The sequence below is a fragment of the Phoenix dactylifera genome, chromosome 4 (genome assembly GCF_009389715.1).
Source record: "Phoenix dactylifera cultivar Barhee BC4 chromosome 4, palm_55x_up_171113_PBpolish2nd_filt_p, whole genome shotgun sequence".
NCBI classification, from domain to species: domain Eukaryota; kingdom Viridiplantae; phylum Streptophyta; class Magnoliopsida; order Arecales; family Arecaceae; genus Phoenix; species Phoenix dactylifera.
In genome coordinates this window covers 21,664,739-21,684,191 of record NC_052395.1, presented here as the reverse complement: position 1 = coordinate 21,684,191, position 19,453 = coordinate 21,664,739, and the positions used below count along the sequence as shown (strand labels likewise).

At 43.6% G+C, this 19,453-nt stretch overlaps 1 protein-coding gene across 1 annotated transcript; it reads right to left on the bottom strand.

Annotated features, from left to right (window-relative positions):
- Nucleotides 1-12,856: 12,856 nt before the first annotated feature.
- Nucleotides 12,857-18,877, bottom strand: LOC120110554 (receptor-like serine/threonine-protein kinase SD1-8). The gene is made up of 7 exons (XM_039125860.1): nt 17,431-18,877; nt 15,996-16,133; nt 15,750-15,919; nt 15,172-15,382; nt 13,697-13,934; nt 13,431-13,581; nt 12,857-13,338 (listed from the first exon to the last, which is right to left on the bottom strand). The coding sequence occupies exons 1-7, from the start codon at nt 18,701-18,703 to the stop codon at nt 13,030-13,032; spliced, it is 2,490 nt and encodes an 829-aa protein (XP_038981788.1). The 5' UTR covers nt 18,704-18,877; the 3' UTR covers nt 12,857-13,029.
- Nucleotides 18,878-19,453: the final 576 nt, after the last annotated feature.

Sequence of the window (19,453 nt, the reverse complement as noted above, 5' to 3'; positions counted from 1 at the left end):
ACGATGACTTCCAGTCTATGCTATCAAGGGTCACCCAAAAGACTACTGTTAGAGCCTTTCAAGAGGAGTTTGAGAGGATCAGCAACCGAGTGGTGGGGTGGAGCGACTCCGCGCTGAAAAGCGTATACCTTGGAGGACTTCGTGTCGACATTCAAGCCGAGGTAAGGACTTTGCGGCCACAATCTCTGGAGGATGCCTTTGCCTTGGCCCTAATGGTGGAAGAGAAGATCAAGACCACTCGATCAGCGGCACGGGGCAGCTGGACCAACCCCCGGGCCGGCCAAACCGCAGGGGGCTCCATCGGCCAGCCGAGAGCGCCGATGGTTGCAGCAGCCAACACAGGGCCGAGGACCCCTCTTCGCTTGTCAGGTGACGTCAAGAGGGTTGAGCGTCCACCCGGGAGGACCTTGACACCAGCACAAGTGGAGGAACGTCGAGTAAAAGGCCTATGTTTTCGCTGCGACGAGAAATTTACACCGGGACACCGGTGTGCGCGGCCCGTCGGAGCGGTGATGTTGATCGACGGATTGGAGGACGAGGCCGTGGCTGAAGATGGTGATGAGGTTGCTGAGGATGAGCCCCAAGATTTAGAGGCCGAGGAAGAGGACGTGCCACCTCAGATTTCATTGCATGCCTACTCCGGATCGGCGACACCGAAAACGCTACGCGTGGACGGCATGATCAAAAGACGTGTGGTGCGTATCCTCATAGATACGGGCAGCACCCACAATTTTTTGGATGAGAGGCTCGTCAAACAGATCGGTCTCATAGCAGAGCCAACATTGGGCTTCGACGTGGCATTGGGTGACGGAGCCACATTGAGGGCGGAGGGCATATGCCGAGGCATCACTTTGACGATCCAGGGCAGCCAATTCAAGCTCGATCTCTATCCGTTGGCATTACGAGGAGCTGATTTGGTCCTTGGTACGCAGTGGCTGCAGAGTCTTGGCCCGGTTACATTCGACTTCGCCGAGATGTGGGTGACTTTCAGACGGAGCGGACGGCGAGTTAGATTGGATGGCATTCGGCCTAGCCCAAGGGCTGCACTTCAGCCCCTAGTCGGCTTGCCCGGACCCGGCGCGCACAGCTACTTGATGCAGCTCTTACCTTTGTCGACGGAGACCACGACGGAGGCAGGTATACCTACTGATTTGGCTGCTCTCTTACAGGGGTTCGCAGATTTATTTGAGGAGCCTCATGGTCTTCCACCCGAGAGGGAGCACGATCATCACATAGAGATTGTACCGGGAGCAGAACCGGCGAATGTGAGGCCTTACCGCTACCCGCACGTTCAGAAGGAGGAGATCTCAAAGATGGTACGAGAGATGTTGGAGAGCGGCATCATTCAGCCCAGTAGAAGCTCATATTCATCGCCGGTGCTGCTGGTACATAAGAAGGACGGGACGTGGCGATTCTGCGTCGACTACCGGGCACTTAACGCGATCACCGTTAAGGACCGGTATCCGATTCCAGTCATCGAGGAGCTGTTGGATGAGCTTGCTGGTGCGGAATACTTCAGCAAACTTGATCTCCGTGCCGGATACCACCAGATCCGTGTCAGGCCCGAAGATGTGCACAAGACGGCGTTTCGGACACACGATGGCCATTATGAGTTCCGGGTGATGCCGTTCGGCCTCACCAATGCACCAGCGACGTTCCAGGGGCTCATGAATGACATATTCAGACCATTACTACGACGGTATGTCCTTGTATTCTTCGATGACATACTGGTTTACAGTCGTTCATGGCAGGAGCACCTAGAGCACTTAGAGGAAGTGCTGAAAATTCTGCGCAGAAATCAATTGAAGGTAAAGCGATCCAAGTGCCTATGGGCCGAGCCGAAGGTCGAGTACCTAGGCCATGTCATCTCTGCTGCAGGTGTGGAGCCGGACCAAGCAAAGATACATTGCATGACCGAGTGGCCGCTACCCAAGAACCAAAAGGAGCTGTGAGGATTTTTGGGCCTAACCAGTTATTACCGCCGGTTTGTGGAGGGATATGGAAAGATCGCCGCGCCACTGACCCTGTTGCTGCGAAAGGGCGAGTTTAGATGGACCGAGGCAGCGACGGAAGCGTTCGAGAAGCTCAAGGAAGCCATGACGACGGCCCCGGTTTTGGCGCTACCCGATTTTGCCAAACCGTTTGTAGTCGAGTGTGATGCTTCCGGTGCCGGCATTGGTGCTGTTTTGATGCAGGAGGGACGGCCAATTGCTTTCATGAGCAAGGCGTTGTCCCCTAGGACCCGCTCGCTGTCCACATATGAGAGGGAGATGATGGCGGTCATCCATGCAGTCACAAAGTGGAGGCCGTACCTTATCGGCCGCCGATTCATCGTTCGGACTGATCAGCAGAGCCTTCCATTTTTTCTTGAGCAGCGCATACATACTCCAGCCCAGCAGAGGTGGGTGTCGAAGCTTCTCGGCTACGACTATGAGATGGTGTACAAAAAGGGCGCAGAAAATCGAGTGGCGGATGCACTATCGCGCCATCCCGAGTCCGGCGAGTTGGCGGCTTTGACTACGCCGGTTTTTCCTTTTATTTCAGACTTGAGGACCGCCACATGCCGGGATCCGGACCTAGTACAGATCCAGAGGGAGTTGGCAGCAGATCCGAGCAGTCATCCCGAGATGGAGGACCGAGATGGGTTGATTCTGGACTATGGGTTGATCCGCGTGCCCACCGATTCAGCCATGTGGCAGGTATTGATCCAGCACTTTCATGATACTCCTTTTGCTGGACACGAGGGATTTTTCAGGACTTACAAGAGGCTGAGCCAGAGCTGTACGTGGGTAGGCATGAAGGCAGCGGTCAGAGCTTATGTACAGCAATGCGATGTGTGCCAAAGGGCGAAGGCGGATTCACTGCGACCTGCGGGTCTACTTCAGCCTTTACCGATTTCTGATCAGGTTTGGGAGGATGTGTCGATGGACTTCATTGAGGGGCTGCCATTAGTTCGAGGGTACTCAGTGATCATGGTCGTTGTGGACCGCCTCAGCAAGTATGCCCACTTTTCGGCGCTCGCACATCCATTTTCTGCTCGACGGGTGGCAGAGGTCTACATACGGGACATTGCTCGATTACATGGTATGCCTCGGACTATTGTTTCTGATCGTGACCGCATTTTTGTTAGCGCATTCTGGCAGGCTTACTTCAAACAGCAAGGGACGAAGCTTGCCATGAGCTCGGCTTACCACCCTCAGACCGATGGACAGACGGAGGTGGTAAACCGCTGCATCGAGCAGTACTTGCGCTGTATGATTGGTGATCGGCCCCGAGAGTGGCTTTCTTATTTACCTTGGGCCGAGTATTCATACAACACCGCTTTCCACTCAGCCATAGGGATGACACCCTTTGAGGCGGTGTATGGACGAGTACCACCGACGCTGCGAGTTTATGATCTACTGTCACATGCGGACCGGACAGAGGCAGATTTTGAGCTCTTAGACCGCGATGCTACCTTACGGCGGTTAAAGTTCCACATAACGACTGCGCAGAACAGGATGAAGCAGCTGCATGATCGGAAGCACAGAGATCCAGTATACGAGGTGGGCGACTGGGTATACGTCAAGGTGCAGCCTTATCGACAGTTGACACTGCGGCCCATGGCGAACCAGAAGCTCTCTCATCGCTTCTATGGGCCCTTTCAGATAATAGAGCGCATTGGACCCGTGGCGTATCGCTTGGACTTGCCGACTACATCGAGAGTTCACCCGATATTCCACGTGTCGCTTCTGAGGGCCCGACTTGGACCCAAGACATCTGTCGGCCCAATCATACATGAGCCACCGGAGGACGAGGTAGTGGAGCCGGTTCGAGTGCTGGCGAAGCGCAGAATACGAGTAGAAGGACGACTGGAAACCCAGATACTAGTGGAGTGGCTGGGGAGAGCAGCAGACCAGGCCACATGGGAGTTTGAGACTGAGATACTTGATCGTTTTCCTGACTTCCGACCTTGAGGACAAGGTTAAGGGAAGCGTGGTGGAGTGATGCGGTTGGATCCACTAGACCGCCTCGGACTTAATCATTTGGTTATTTTTGCTTTTGAGTCCTTGATGTTAATTTTATTTCAGCATAGCCTTGCTCGGGTTAGCCGACTTGGCCTTTATTAGAGTCGCTTTGGGTTTAGTTGTTTCTTGAATTCAATTAGATTAAGTCAAGTTAAGGGGTCAGGTAGCCACCTATAAATAGATGTGGTGAGCACCTATTTCAGTATGCAAAAATTAATTGAAAGGCTTTTGCCCTAGCTCTCTTCCCTTCTCTCTTCTCTTCTTGCGACGCCTTCCCCCTCTCCCTAGGCCGCCGTCCAAGGCCGCCGCCCCCTCCTTCATCCGGCTGCACTACCTCTGTCCCGAGAGGCCAGCCACCTTCTCCCTCTTCTTCCTCTCCTCCTTGATCCCTTCCAGCTTCTACAACAACTCCATCCCGTTGGATTATCAGCCCGTCCTTCCCTGCGCAGTCATCAGTCGGAGGCTGATATCTTAAGATCCCGACGTCCTCTCTAGACCCACGACCTACCGCTGGAAAGCTAACGCGGAGATCTACAACATATCCAAAATTGAGATCGATCTGACGGACAAATCTTTAGAAATCGTGTCTGCAATCAGGTCGGAACTACCCTTCCAGAAATCAAGAAGAGTCAAGAATCTTGGGATACGGATCAAATTCTATCGGATCGCATCAATAATAGCTTAGATGCTGCTCAAGATAGCATCAAGATAATAGCTTAGATGCTGCTCAAAGAATCTGTTCTATTATAGTTAGGAGGAAAGAATTACTTGCAAGGTCCGGAAGCGAAGTGAGAGATTTGATATCCTCATTTATCCTGTTCATTGAAGAAGTTTGAAGAAGATGTGTTGAATCTACTGTAGCTGGCACATCCCTTGAATCTACTGGCACGGCACTGAAACTATTCTAATACAGTAAAATATTGAGAAGACAGAGAACTGGGAGGAGAGTTTGAATGTGATCTTTTCTCATTAGTCCAAGAACTTACAATGTGTGATTGTAGACATGCGGAATTCTTATGAACATTACATGCGGAATTCTTATGAACGTTGTTTTAAAAACAGCCACTACAGCAGCTATAGTGGCCATTATATAGATATTATGTGATTGTAGACATTACATGTGGTTGATATTTTCATTGCTTTGGCCTTGATCTTTTTTCCTTATTTGTTGCATGAAGTTGATATAAAATAATGATTTTTGATACTTCATAAAAATATATTGATATGTTTCAACAACCCATTTTGAGTACATGGTGCCCACTATAGCACCTGCCATCTGCTCTTCGCCATGAAACCCCCCGGCTACTATGTTCCTGCAATCCACTTTTTAGTACATTGCTCATGAAGGATTTTAAAGAGTCCTTTGTTTCCATTTGAGTTCACTCCTTGCCTCTATCTACTCCTGAATGGAGATAAGCATTGCCACCTTTCCCTTTGAAAATATGAGTGTGATTGGAACACTTGTGTTTAGTTCATTAGTTGTTAAGGGTTTCCCTTTCTTGTGCACTTTCAACTTCTTGTAAATTATAAATGTAGATACTATGATTACATAATCCTAATACACAATGCATTGTCATATTTATCTACTTCAAACATTGTCGACCAATCAAATACAACAAAAAACTCCATCAGAGAAATAACAAAATTCAAATTGCAGCCACTCATCATCATCACCTATGTCATTTCCAAAAGCAAAGTTTCATAACCAATTTACAAGCATTGGATTGTGCTTCATTGCTTGGTCTGAAGTTGCAAAAAATGAATGTTACCACTTCCCCCTTTTGTGTTAGCAAAGTTTCATAACCAATTTACAAGCATTGGATTGTGCTTCATTGCTTGGTCTGAAGTTGCAAAAAATGAATCTCACTTAATTGACATACTAACACAAATTTATGTTGTTTTTATGTGGCTGTGGTCGTTTGGTCAAATGGTGAACCAGTTGGATCTCAAGGTAGTATTATCTAAACCCTAATTATGCTTTTCTCTTTTCCCTCCAATATGAATCATGATCTAGTGATTTGCACAAATGACTGTGAATCTGAATTGGGACTGGGCTTCTTGATCAAGATTTCTATGGTTCATAATACTCATGTTTCCTTCCTTTGATTAAAGGTTCTTGGGGAAGCTGGGGGGTTGGATTTGTTAACTGATCCTAGGCCTATTAATCTCCAAGGAGGAAAAAAGTCCCACATGATTCAGGCCGGAGAGTGTTGGGTTGATAAAAATGGTACTCAAATGGGCTTACAAGCCTATAAATCCAGTAGAAAATTCAGTCCAAATCTTGATAGATTATCTAAATAGGCTCTTAGGAGAACTGATTTGATACTTAATTTTTTAACTTAGCCAAATAGCAACAAAATAATAAAAAATAATAATTGTTCAATGTGCATCAACGATCATACTTATCAGGGTTGCCGCTCGATCGAGGTTTGAGGTCTGCTCGGACGGCGCCGGAGAGAAGGGAGGAGGAGGAGATCCTCGGGCGGAGGCAAAGCTAGAGTATCAGTAAAAAAAGAAAAAAACACCCACGAACACACGAACAAGAAGAGGCGGAGAAGGAGGAGAACAAGCGAGACGAGAAGGAGGGAGAAAAGGGAGGAGGAGAAAAATACCTCAGGTGGAGGTCGGGGTTGGTCGGTCGGCGCCGGAGAGGAGGAAGGAGGAGAGGAGGTTGGAGTCGAACGCTCGGCACCGGAGAGGAGGAAGACGGGTGGCAAAGGCAGCGCCAGAGAGGAGGAAGATGGAAGCTAGGGCAGTGCCGGAGAGGAGGAAGACGGAAGCCGGAGAGGAGAAATAGGGCAGAATGAGGGAGGGATCGATCGGGGTCGGGCACTGGGTTTTAAGGGTTTCTAGCCTTAGACGACGCTTAGAAGCATCGTCTTTGATCGACGCTTATACGCGTCGTGTTTACTCGACGCTTATAAGCGTCGTCTTAGGCCGGGGACAATAATGACGCTTAAAAGCGTCGTCCTAGGTCCAGCTCCCACGCTTCCCAGCAACGCTTTCGCTAGACGACTATGACGACGCTTTTAAGCGTCATTTATTCTTCAAAATGCCGACGCTCTTAAAAAGCGTCGGCAAAATTTGGCACGGCAGAAACTTTTGCCGACGCTTTTTCCTAGCGTCAGCAAAAAAGGGTCGGCCTTTTCTAATTTTACTGTAGTGCGCCATATGGAAATAAGTTGTGCCAATTTGATGAGGTTCTTAAAGCCACTACTTTTTTCCGAGAGAAAGAAAGTTGGTTCCATGTTACATACTTACATCTTACCATGGGCCTATAACCATGCTTCTCTGTCTCGTGGCTGAACCACTTGGTTTGCTTGAAGATAGAGTTGTTGGTGCCTGTGTTGAAGACTGTGAGGACCAATGTGGGCATGTGTTTAGTCCGACATCGGTTATTCACCAACGAAATCTTGAGTACTTATACCGAACTAAAGAACCAAAAAAATATCTTCTAGCTAGTCATTCTAGGTGGGCTCCTCGGTTATTATAAATGGCACAGAACGGACCCGGCTCATAACCCATGTGGACTAGGGAATACTACAACATGGGTATATTTGATCTGATCACAAGCTGATTGTGGTGTTTATGATTAAATTTGAATGGATTTGAATCCTTAGCGTGACGAGGATGCCCGGACTTAAACAGAAGGAGTATATGATGACTCGTGCAGATGTGTCCGTAGTCTTCATCGGTTATTCGCTGGTAGATTTTGGATACTTATATAGGTATCAGAGCGAATTTGGCCCATAATCTATGGAAACTAGGGAACACTGGAACATGAGTTCATGGAGGTTGACCACATGCCGATGTGGTGCTTGTGATTAAATTTGAATGAATTTGAACCCTTAGCCTAACGGAAATGTCAAAGCATGAACAGAGGAAGTATGTGAGAACCCGTATGGGCATTATTCAGTCCCATCTCGGTTATTTGCCGAGAAGATCTTGGATACTTATACAGGACTAAAGAATTCAAAAAATATCTTTTGGCTAGTTATTTTAGGTGAGGTCCTGAGTTGTTATAAATAGTATTAAAACGGACTGGACCCATGGCCCAAGTGGACTATGAGACATTGCAGCACGGGCTCATTAAGGCTGACCATGGGCCGATCGTGGTGCTTGTGATTAGATTTGAATGAATTTTGACCCGTAGCCTGACGAGGCGTCATGGTTTAAATGGAAGAAGGATGTGAGGACTTGTGCAAGCATGTGTTTAGTCTCATGTCGGTTATTTGCCGGAGAGATCTTAGATACTTATACGAGACAAAGAACTCAAAAAATACTTTCCAGCTAGCTATTTTGGGTGAGTTATTACAAAGGCGTCACTAATTGAGACACGATCTCAGTGAGTTGGGCTATCTTCTCCTCTAGTAGTATGAGATATTTCATTATTTCATCATCCGTCAAGGTAGAAGTAGCGGCAATACTCGCCTTTGTCCTCCAATATACTTCAAGCACAGATAGCTCTTCTTCTAACAACTTGTACAGCTCGTGCATTTGGACCATGCACTTAAGCTCCCATAGATGTAGAGGACCGAAGTTTTGATACTAACTTTATCCGATCAGAAGAAGAAAGATTTTTTTCAACTCGCTCAACTCGAATCTCTCAAAAGAAAACTAGAAGAAGCTGGAGGAATCTTAAAAGTAGAGTTTTAAGTCTCCTTTTCTTTCATTAATCCTTAAAAAATGAGATACATAGCTTCTATTTATAATGTGAGGTCCACACTAGCACAATATTGGTCTCTAATCCTAATAGGACTCTTTTTCCTAAAATATACATCTTAAATAGAAAAAAGCTAAAAATTTTAAGGAGGTAGATCTCGATTTCTACATCAACTCTTTCTTATGTCGCTCCACTGAATTCTTATCATATTGAGAGCTACTCTCGGTCAAAGTCTTACCTGAAAAGAAAACTTTCGGTTTGACCAGCCCATTTTGGAGCCTAAATGATAGAATTTCGACCCAATTCAACCTCTTGGCCCAAAGTTGTAGATCTCGAAAAGATACTAATTTTTTTTTTAAAAAAAAGATTATCTCAATCAAGCATCGTATGAGCAAATTATGGCCTCGTGAAATTTGGCCTGTGACTCGACATCCCGATGTAATGGATCTCAGGCTTGAACTCTATCCAGCCTTGCTCGTAGTAGTCAAAGTAGTCCACATCGAGTCTGAAGATCCTCCTGGATCCACTCAAGTAGTTATATTTTGTAGTTAAGACTATTGCTCTACTGTTTCATCAAAAAAAAAAAAAAAGACTGCAGCTCTACTGGAATTTAGATGAGATAGCAAGGTGGACTCATTGTTCAAACTATTATATGACCATTAGGCTTTCCAGGATTGAGATGGGATAGCTACAAGATATCAAATTTGAAGACTCACTTTGCTGAAATTCCCCGAGTCCAGTATAAACTATTCCATACGGAAATAAGATGTGCCAATTTGCTGAAGTTCTCAAAGTCGCTACTTTTTTCTTCGATAAAGAAAGTTGGTACCATGTTACATCTTACAACGGCCCATAACCTTTCATGGTCAACAGTCTCCATTCAAGCTCTTCTTCCATTAATCCTCATTTATTTCATAAATGAACTTGTCCCTGGAGAAATTTTCGTCATTTATAATCGGAATCTTTTTTTTTTTTTATGGAAAGGTAAGCAGAGAGACTGCCACCCAGCTTTTATTGAAAATCGATATCTACAGATAGAAAACAGAAAATAAAAAAAAGTATGATGCTACCAAAGATCGAAGCTAGCAGAGATTCCAGCCATCTATGAAAGTGCAAGTGGAATGAAATGGCAAAATGAAGAGTCAGAAGCTGCAGAGAAGTAGAATGAAACGGAGAGCTTAATCCAAGGTTCAATCATCAAGAAGCGGCCCCAACCAAAGTCAGCAACTTGTTCCACATCTTATCATGACGATGGGCCGTTCTTGTTGAACAAAGAGGCGTCCAAGACATATTATACAGGGGAGGTCTTTCGGAGATATATTCTTCTATTTCTTTCTTTCCAAATTCCCCAGTACATGGCTGCAAGCAGTTGGTCAGCTGCCTTCCTTATGGAACAATCAAAGGACGATCTCCTCCAATTAGTCCAAGCATCATGCAAGTTGGAATGCCAACCCCCGATGTTCAGCTGAATTTTTAGAGCTCTCCAAATGCTATTTTGATGAGTAGAGGATTAACGGACTCGACCCTTGGTCCGCCCAAAATATATCCAGAACTAATATGCCAACCTTTCCTATCCAGAATTTCCCCCGCATGAAGCCTATTGCGCAAAGCGAGCCATAAGAAAATCTTCACCTTTTCCGGAATGGCTGCCTTCCAAATAGTTTTGAAGTGAGGACATACGAGCCACCGTTGTTGAGAAATTGTAGAAGGCCGCCATGGAATAGATGTGTAAAGGCCCACATTTTATTAGGCTTGGGGCACTAGGCCAAAGGGGGAGGGAGATTTCCGATTGGAGACTTTTTCCCTCCCCTGTTTCAAACCCATCTATTCCTCCTCCCCAAATCCATCGGAAGGAAAAAAAAAGAAGAAGAGGGAAATGGGGGATCAAAATACTTAATAAATTTCAAAAGAAAATATGTTTATTTGTGATTTAATTTTCAATCATTATTCTGTATTTTGATTTATCATCTGATATGCTCCGACCTCACTCTGGGGGTATTTTGTTACTTACTAGGCTAGTGTAGCTCGTTATCTTATTTTCTCTATTTTTCAGATCTAGAGACTTGATTGCATGAGATTGGGAAGTGCGCTAGACTTTTCGATTATTACTTTAGTTATTGGCATTTTAGTTAGATTAGCTTGGACATTTGATTATGTTGGCATATGCTATTTTGAAATTTTGTAAAACTGCTTTTGAATAACTTAAATATTTTTGTCAATTTTAGGCGTTTGTATTTGCTTAGATATGATCTGTTGCCTTGCACGCCTGTACATGCGGCATCTGCTGCGCTCCGTGCTCGGGGCGTGACGAGAGTTGCTTATTGTTTTGTTGCATAAACCTTTACTATAACATTGGAACTCACAAGTTCTCTTGGCGACAATCCTAATAAGATCTTGACAAGGTTATTTCATCAGAGAAAATTCGTTTTCTGAGTAGTGAATGAACTTTCTGCCGGGATAAGCCTCTCATGGAAATCATATAGAATAAAGAACACACCCCCATATATATATGTTAATTTTTATCTTGCAGAAACCTGAAAAATATAAAATTGGGAAATAGTTTTTGCTTGTAGTCTTTTAAGTCTCGTACTTTCTAGTGTCCTTTAAATATATCCCCTTTTTTTTAATGTTTACTGAGATTATCCAACAAGAAGCCTGGTTGTACACTGCTGGTGCTGTCACATGGTGATATTTAGATTTTTTCCTCCCCGAGCTTACTATTTGTTGGATCCACCTGAAGTTCTTTTGTCATGGCTACTTCAGGGTGTCATCCATCATCATGACGAACTAGTTAAATACTTCAATCAAAGAGGGGTCTCTGCAATATTCCTCTTCAGAAGAAATCTACTTCGTCGCATGGTTTCAGTACTTGCAAATATGCATGACCGGGGTGCCAAGCAGCTAAATGGGACCCATAAAGCTCATGTGCATTCAAGGGATGAGGTCATGCTTTTGCACTTTATACCGAGATGTATTAGTACTTTCTCAAAAAAAGGAACAAAAATCTCTGATACCTATAGTAGACTTGAATCTTGAGATGTGTGGTGGTTTATGGCATACAGGCTGATGTACTTGCAAGATATAAGCCCACAATCAATGTAAATTCATTGGTTCCAGAACTAAAGCAGATGGATAAGTGGGGTGCTGATGCTCTGGATTACTTCAAGAGCACTCGCCACATTCTTCTCTATTATGAAGATCTTGTGAACAGCCGCAAGGTGAGTGGTGGGAGCAAGGTAGAGGGAATGTAAACAAATATAACTTGTACCAGCCTAACCATAATATTCTTTGTTTCCTGCAGAAGGTTAAGGATGTTCTAAAGTTCCTTAGACTGCCAAAAAGGAAGCTTTCCAGCCGTCATGTAAAGATCCACACGAGACCATTGTCTGATCAGGTTGAAAACTGGGATGCTGTCTATAATACTCTGAAGGGAACAGAATATGAGAGCTTCTTGCATGCTGACTATCAAATGCAGCAAGAAACCATCACCTAGGCGCGGCTGGTTGTAAATAACTTATCGTCGGTTCTTTTTTTGCCCTTGCATGCTGGTGCCTCCCGTTGAAGAAATTTTGATTATTTTTATCCTAACAGAAATTCTTATACAGGTTTACAGAGATATGTTTTTTCCCACTTTACAGAACGTTCTAATTTATATTTGAGCAATAAAAATGAAAATTGGCAGCAATTTTTGTCCCTATGCTTATTTTCAAGTTTTCAAATCTGATTTTCTTTTTTTAGACAAATGAATCTTTTAGGTTGAAACTAGCTTGAGCTGTTGATTCGGTGATATCAGATGATATAGCTCTTTTGGAGCCAAAGGATTGTGCACACCCAGCCCATAAAGGAGTGATAGATTTAGAACAATCAGGTTGGTCGAAGAAAACAAGGCAAAATTTAAAAGAATTAGTAGGTTGGCATCATGTAACAACCTAGGGCTTTACCTAAAATAGCTAGCTAAAAAGTATTATTTGAAATTTTTGATTATGTATAAATACTTAGATCTATCCAGTGAGTAACCGATGTGGAACTAAACACATGCCTATACGGGTGTCCTCGTCAGACTAAGGGTTCAAATTCATTGAAATTTAAATGATTTTGTGCTGCAGTATTTCCTAATCTATATAGATTATGGGTCGGATTTGCTATGATATCATATTTAACAACTTAGAATTTTATCTAAAATGGTTAGCCGGAAGGTATCATTTAAGTTTCTTGATCCTATATAAGTATCAAAGATCGATCCAGCTAATAACTGATGTGGGACTAAACACACGCCTGTACGGATTTTGATACATCCAATTTTCTATTCCAAATTAGAAAATTTACAATTTCTTATGGTTGCATTCACCCTGACATCTTTTATCGACCTTCAAATACTGTAACTGATAAGTCATTTACAGTTAGCGAATCTTGCTTGCTTGATGATGAAACAATTTCAGTGGGGCCTTTGTTTGCAACAAAACCAGGTGGTTTAGGGTATGGGAGACTGCCGCTCTCGCTGCCTAGCATCAACACTACAGTCGACATTGCTGGCCTGTCCTCCGGGTGCTCTTGAACACACAAGAGACCCACCTTTATGCACCTCAACACTTCAGCCACGGGAAATGAGTAACCTATTGATTCATACACTAGTTCCAAGCCATTCCCTTCTTTCCATGAATTCCATGCCTGAAAAATGTGCAGCAAATGTCATTAATTCTTTTTTCTTAAAAAAATAAATAAATAGAGCATCTAATTGAAGGACCTTTTTTTATACTTACATGTCCTAGAAGATTTATATGGCGGTTGGAGAGATAAACCCCTCTATTTTTCTTGCTACTTATGATTTCAAGTACTAAAACACCAAAGCTAAATACATCAGATTTCACTGAGAAGATACCATCCATGGCATACTCAGGAGACATGTATCCGCTGCATTATCATTAAGGTGATTGAACTATTAGATTTTCAATATAGAATATTATATGTACAATAAAATACTTTTCTTGAGCAAATTTTGTACAAATAAATACTTCAAAATACTTACTAGGTACCAACCACTCGGTGTGTATTTACTTCTGCCTCATCCCCCCCAAATATTCTTGCCAAGCCGAAGTCCGAAATTTTGGGGTTCATCTCTTTGTCAAGTAGAATGTTGCTAGCTTTGAGATCCCTGTGGATAATTCTTAATCTAGAATCTTGGTGGAGATAGAGAAGCCCACGGGCGATCCCTAATATAATGTTGTAGCGGGTTTGCCAATCCAGCAGTGCAGCTTTAGCTTTGTCTGATGAAAAATTAGTTGCGTTAACTTTTGTATGCTATTACTCGGAGTAAAATTTAGTGAGCAAAAGAATGCATGCAGTCCAAAAGCCATCAACGTTGGTAACAAATGAACTGCTGGGTATTGTGAGACTCATGCTGGTAAAGATTGATTAAACTGTAATAGCTTGAGAAGCATCACTGTGACAAGCCTATGCTCAACTTGATGGGGCTTGGCAACCCTACCACACATCTGGTTGAGAAATCTAACCAAAATTTTCAACTCGAGCTAAGAAAGTGGTGTTTTGAGTGTTCTCTCTTTTTGAAATGGCATTTCAGTTAAGAAAGCTGATTAGAGAACGTCACTTTGAGTCCACAATACTTATTATCCAAAAGTACTTTTAGATAAAAAATGGTGTTTGGTAAAATTTTCGGAAAACTGTTTCAGCTTTTGCGATAAGCTGAAAATAGCTTTTCGGAAGAAGCTCCAATTTGGAGCTTTCCGAAAATGCTATTTTCAGCTTTGTCGGGAAGCTGTTTTTTGGACCAAAATACCCCCATTTAAATCACACTTTTTCCCCCAAAACCCTTATCCCGCCTCTTCCTTTCTCCCTTTCCCTCTCAATCTTCTTCTTCCTTTCTCTCTATTTATTAGAGAGATAAATGGTCATTAGAATGATAAAAAATTAATTTACACTAATAATTATAATATTTTATATATTTATTATTGTATTATACTATAAATATAATATTATATTATATTATATCATAATACATTGATATGTTATGTTAAATAATTTAATATTATATTAAATTATTATTCTATAATACATAATGTTATAGTACTATCTTATAATAATATAATATTATATTATATTAATATTATACTATATCATATATTTATGTATTAATACATATTATATTTTATTATGCTTTATTATATAATACCGATAATGTTCTTTATGGTTATTTTGTCATATAAAAGTACTTTCTCAGTTTGTTTACCAAACACATGTTAAAATGCCATAGCACTTTAGAAATGTAGTTACCAAATAGCAAACAGATTTTTATAAACGCTCTACTTCCAACAGCTCTACTGCTAACAGCTCCCCCAAACAGGGCCTTAGTCCTCTACAGAAAAAATGGAAAAGCTTAGTACTGATTTGAATGTTAGTTTTACAAGAGGAATAATAACACTTAATCATGACATTGCTAATGAGATATTAAGTGGCGGGTCAGAGGGGAGAAAAAGATTTACTAACCAAATAGGAAGGCATCCAAGCTTTTATTAGGCATGTACTCATAGATTAACATCCTTTCCTCTCCTTGGATGCAGCAGCCAAGAAGCCGAACAAGGTTCCGGTGCTGAAGCTTGGCAATGAGCGTCACCTCATTCTTGAACTCATCGATGCCTTGCACTGAAGTCTTTGCAAGCCTCTTCACAGCTATTTCTTGTTCCTCCCCCAGGTTTCCCTGAATGCTCCACATCCAGCATTATGAGACACTGCTAGTATATTGAACAGGGGGGGTATCAAACAGATATCAAGGTCCAGACGAAACCAACATGTATCTAGAATACTGACTTTAGAACCAGACACTGATCAAGAACCTCATAGTGACTTTTTTTTTTTTTTTTTTTTTCATGTATAGAGTCAAAACCCCCACATGACAGCAATTATCTTGCTAAACATGTCACCTAACCATTTTCTCATGAAAGGGAATTCACATCATCCAGATTGCAATTAGTATAATTTGATCTCACTGATCTCTCCTTCCATCCTGGTACTGATTTCCTAGTAATGACGTTCTATAAAGTTCTGTTCTTGGACAGAGAGCATACCATGTATACAGGGCCAAAGCCACCTTCACCAAGCTTGTTTTTGATAGAGAAGTTATCAGTCGCTGCTATAATTGTACCCAAATCATACAAAGGCAGATCCAACTCCTTTCCTTCAGTGCCTTCATTGATGTAGTTATTGGCGAAGGAACTGGTACCTAACATGGACATAGCTGTTGAACACAAATAATTGTCAGCATGAGCCTTATATTACATTAATTTATTATGATGTTGAAGGTTTAATTGTACCCTGTTTTCTTCTCCTCCTCCTCCTCCTCTTCTTATACCAAATGCAAGAACCAATCCAGCCAAGCAGTAGAGTTCCCAGAACAGAGCCCACCACGATGGCAGCTATTCCGCTCTGGTGTGAATGTTTTGATGCCGAACCTGAAACGTCACTGCCATTGTATGAATACAAGAATTTGTTTTCTTTCTGTTAGTTGTCAGTCCTTCTCAAACTACAATAGTTGTTGCTTAGCTACTTCAGCAACGCAACCAAACTTGTGGGGTCCGGGTTCCCTTGGGGCAGGATCTGTTTCATGGAGTATGACTTTTCGGATGTACTGCTATCATGATCTAAGGTCGTGAGATTATGAGAAGAAACCACAAGAAATCAGATTATAGATAAAAATTTTCATACCGAAACTACATTCTGGCCAATGTAGAACAGGTGTCTTTATAATTGGAAATTTTTGTATATTAATGTCATTGGCGTCTTTATAAACTAATGTCATGTTTTATATACACTGTACATCTAATCAACGTCAGTCAAATCTGTAGGTATAAAACAACTTTCCGTTGTTCATTCTCATCTCTCCAGGACCATAGAAGTGGTGGAGATATGTTCCTGGGAAGCACAGAAGACGGTTTGCAAAATAGCTAACACTGCAAACGGTGAAACAATCTGAATACAACAGGGCGTTGGAGAAAATTTAGAAAGTAGTTTCTGAAAAGTAAACTCTAGGAATTGCGTTCTCTTGACGGCATTCTGACCTTTTTATCAGATATTGGCACATTGTCTAAAGTTATAGAGGTGTTACTCCTGATAAATACCCTGGTCTTACAGGACCTGACAAACTCTAATAGTACAAGGTTATAAACTGGTAAATTTTCCTCCAGTCGAGGATATTATCGTATTTCTATTTTCCAACGCCCAACTAAAATCTAAAGGGAAGCTTCTGTCGTAACTTCCAGGCGAAATTTTTATAGTAGATGAAACGAACATAGCACTAAAGTCAGAGAGGTCGGCTTCTCGCGCTTTTTTTTTTAGTTTGTTTGTTTTGTCTGCTGTGGTGGAATGCTCATACCACTTGGGCATAAATACATACAATAGCACTAAAGTCAAAGACGTCGACTTCCTTGCAAATAAAAAAGACAATTTGCATTTGTTTGGATAGAACCCCCCTTGGTTTTGGAGACTCTGCTTTCCTCCAGCTAGACCTCTAGGCTGGGGTCTACTACACCAAATTCCACTCGTTGCCACTTCGGTGGCCCTGGATTATACACACCATTAGCAATGTGTAAGCTCCATACAGAATCGATGCAAACAAGAGCCGGGCTTGATGTTCGCTGGACTTCAGCTCCCAGTAACCCAAGTTATATCTCATCTAAAAAAGTTCTTTTTTAATTGTAATATTTCATCTAAATTATCACTATTTATCTTAAGCAACGAAACAGAACGTACCTAGATCGGCGGCTGCTAGCCGGACGTAGATATCCTGTCCACCAAACGTGAACACCCTAAGATCAGTGAGTTCGGTAGTCCAAGTTATGCACCCCCCGCCACTGGAGTTAGCACTAGCATAAGCCGTGCACGAACAATTCCTCAAACACATAGCCCTGCACTGATCTAAATTCAAGCTCATGTCGACGGTCGAGTTCGACGTGTCGGGTAGCTTCACCTCGTTCACCGTCACGAAGCCGTCGGTCCCATTCCGACAATCCAGTGCTGTCTTCCTTTTGCACCCATCCGACCCATCCCTCAGAGCCCAATTCGTCGGCGACCTGGGCTCGAACCCCTGCAAGCAGTCGCATATCGGCGAGTTGTTGGTGTCGCAGAGCCCGAATGGACCGCACGGCGACACGCCGTCACACTGGTCCTTGGGAGCAAACCAGAAGATGCTCCACACTTGGCTCTGGTCAAGCCAGACCAGTCGTTGGGTCACGCCGGACTGGTTCACGATCAGCCTCGAGATGACCGATCCGTTGAGGATGTTGAATGCGTAGTAGATTTCATCCCGGTCCATGACAAAGTCGAAGGTGAACATGCTATACGTCTTCATCTCCGGGATGCCGCTGAACCTTTGGCCGACCCATGGCCCCGTGCGCCAGAGCCGGTGCGCGCCGGCCCATAAGAATATCTCGGGGTCGCCCTCGACGTCCAGCGCCATGGAGTAGTAGCCCGGTGCCGGGTCGCTAGGATCGGTCCATGCCGTCAGGTTGCGGTTCAAATGGCTGGTCAAGTTCCACCCGAGCTTCATGCCCGGGAGCAGCGTGTCGGTCGGGTAGTCGAAGCTCTGCCATGCGAAGCTACCAGGATCATTGCTATCACCATTAGCTTCTTTTACGATGAAATTGCCGCTGTCTAAGAGTTGTGCGACTGGGCTGGCTAGGCCCGATGAGCCCGCGGACCAGACGGCCGTGGAGTTCTGGTCGGTGACGACGAGCGTTCCGTTGGCGGTGATTGATAAGCTTCCCTTGGGCTCGGAGATCGGGTGCTGGCGGTTGGCGACCCACACGACGGTCTGTACTGAGACCTTGCGGTACCATATGCCTACATAGCGGTTGTTGGAGTTGATGGGACTGAAGAAGCCTAATTCGAAGATCCCACCGGCGGAGATCAGGATTTGGCCGTCGCGGAGGGGCTGGGTTGGAGTCAGGATGTCGCTTCCAACGGAGAGAGAGAAGAGAGAGGAAAGGAGGAAGAGTAGTGATTGGAATACGGGAGGCCTTCTCATGTTTCCAAATGGCTTAATTTGGTGCAAAGGAAAAAGAAGAAACGTTCTATTTATTCTGGGATTGCACTACCGAACCTTGATCGGATGATTAAGTAAAAAGCTAATAATGATAAGAAAGGATCATCTAACCTATAATCATCATTTTTTAATCTCTCTTGTCTGGACCGTTTCATATGGCAAATGGTGGAATGGAGTCAGACCTGGTGCAGTGCGTTAAGGTTTATCATATAAAATAATGACCGTTGAAGCTGGAACTTGGTGACTCCACGATTTGATCACGGCGGTGGAAGTGGATATGGTAAACCGGGATGAGCACAACACTAGCTTGCGGGGGACGGACGGCTTATGATTCCTTTGGTGGCGATTACAGAGGAGACCAATTGATTGTCGGCTCAAAGACTTGTGTGGTGATGAGCTGAAAGTTCATGATACACGGAATAATATATCGTGGCCCACTGTCATGAGAAGCACGGCATACTACGACCAGCCAATCAGGGTCCACTATTTCGGCATTGAACGAATTCGATGGCTGATATCATACGGAGTGATGAAGCTCTTTCATCTGCACCCGTTGGTGTTTACAGGTCCTTGAGATATTCCTATTCCTGGTGCTTATTTCTACGAACGTGGGGACCAGCATGCATCAGCATATCACGACAATGGAGGATGGTATGTAGCTCCGTGGACTCAATGTTCAAACTAATAGACACCTAACTGGGTGACACAAGTAGTCATCTTTTATAGTTAAGA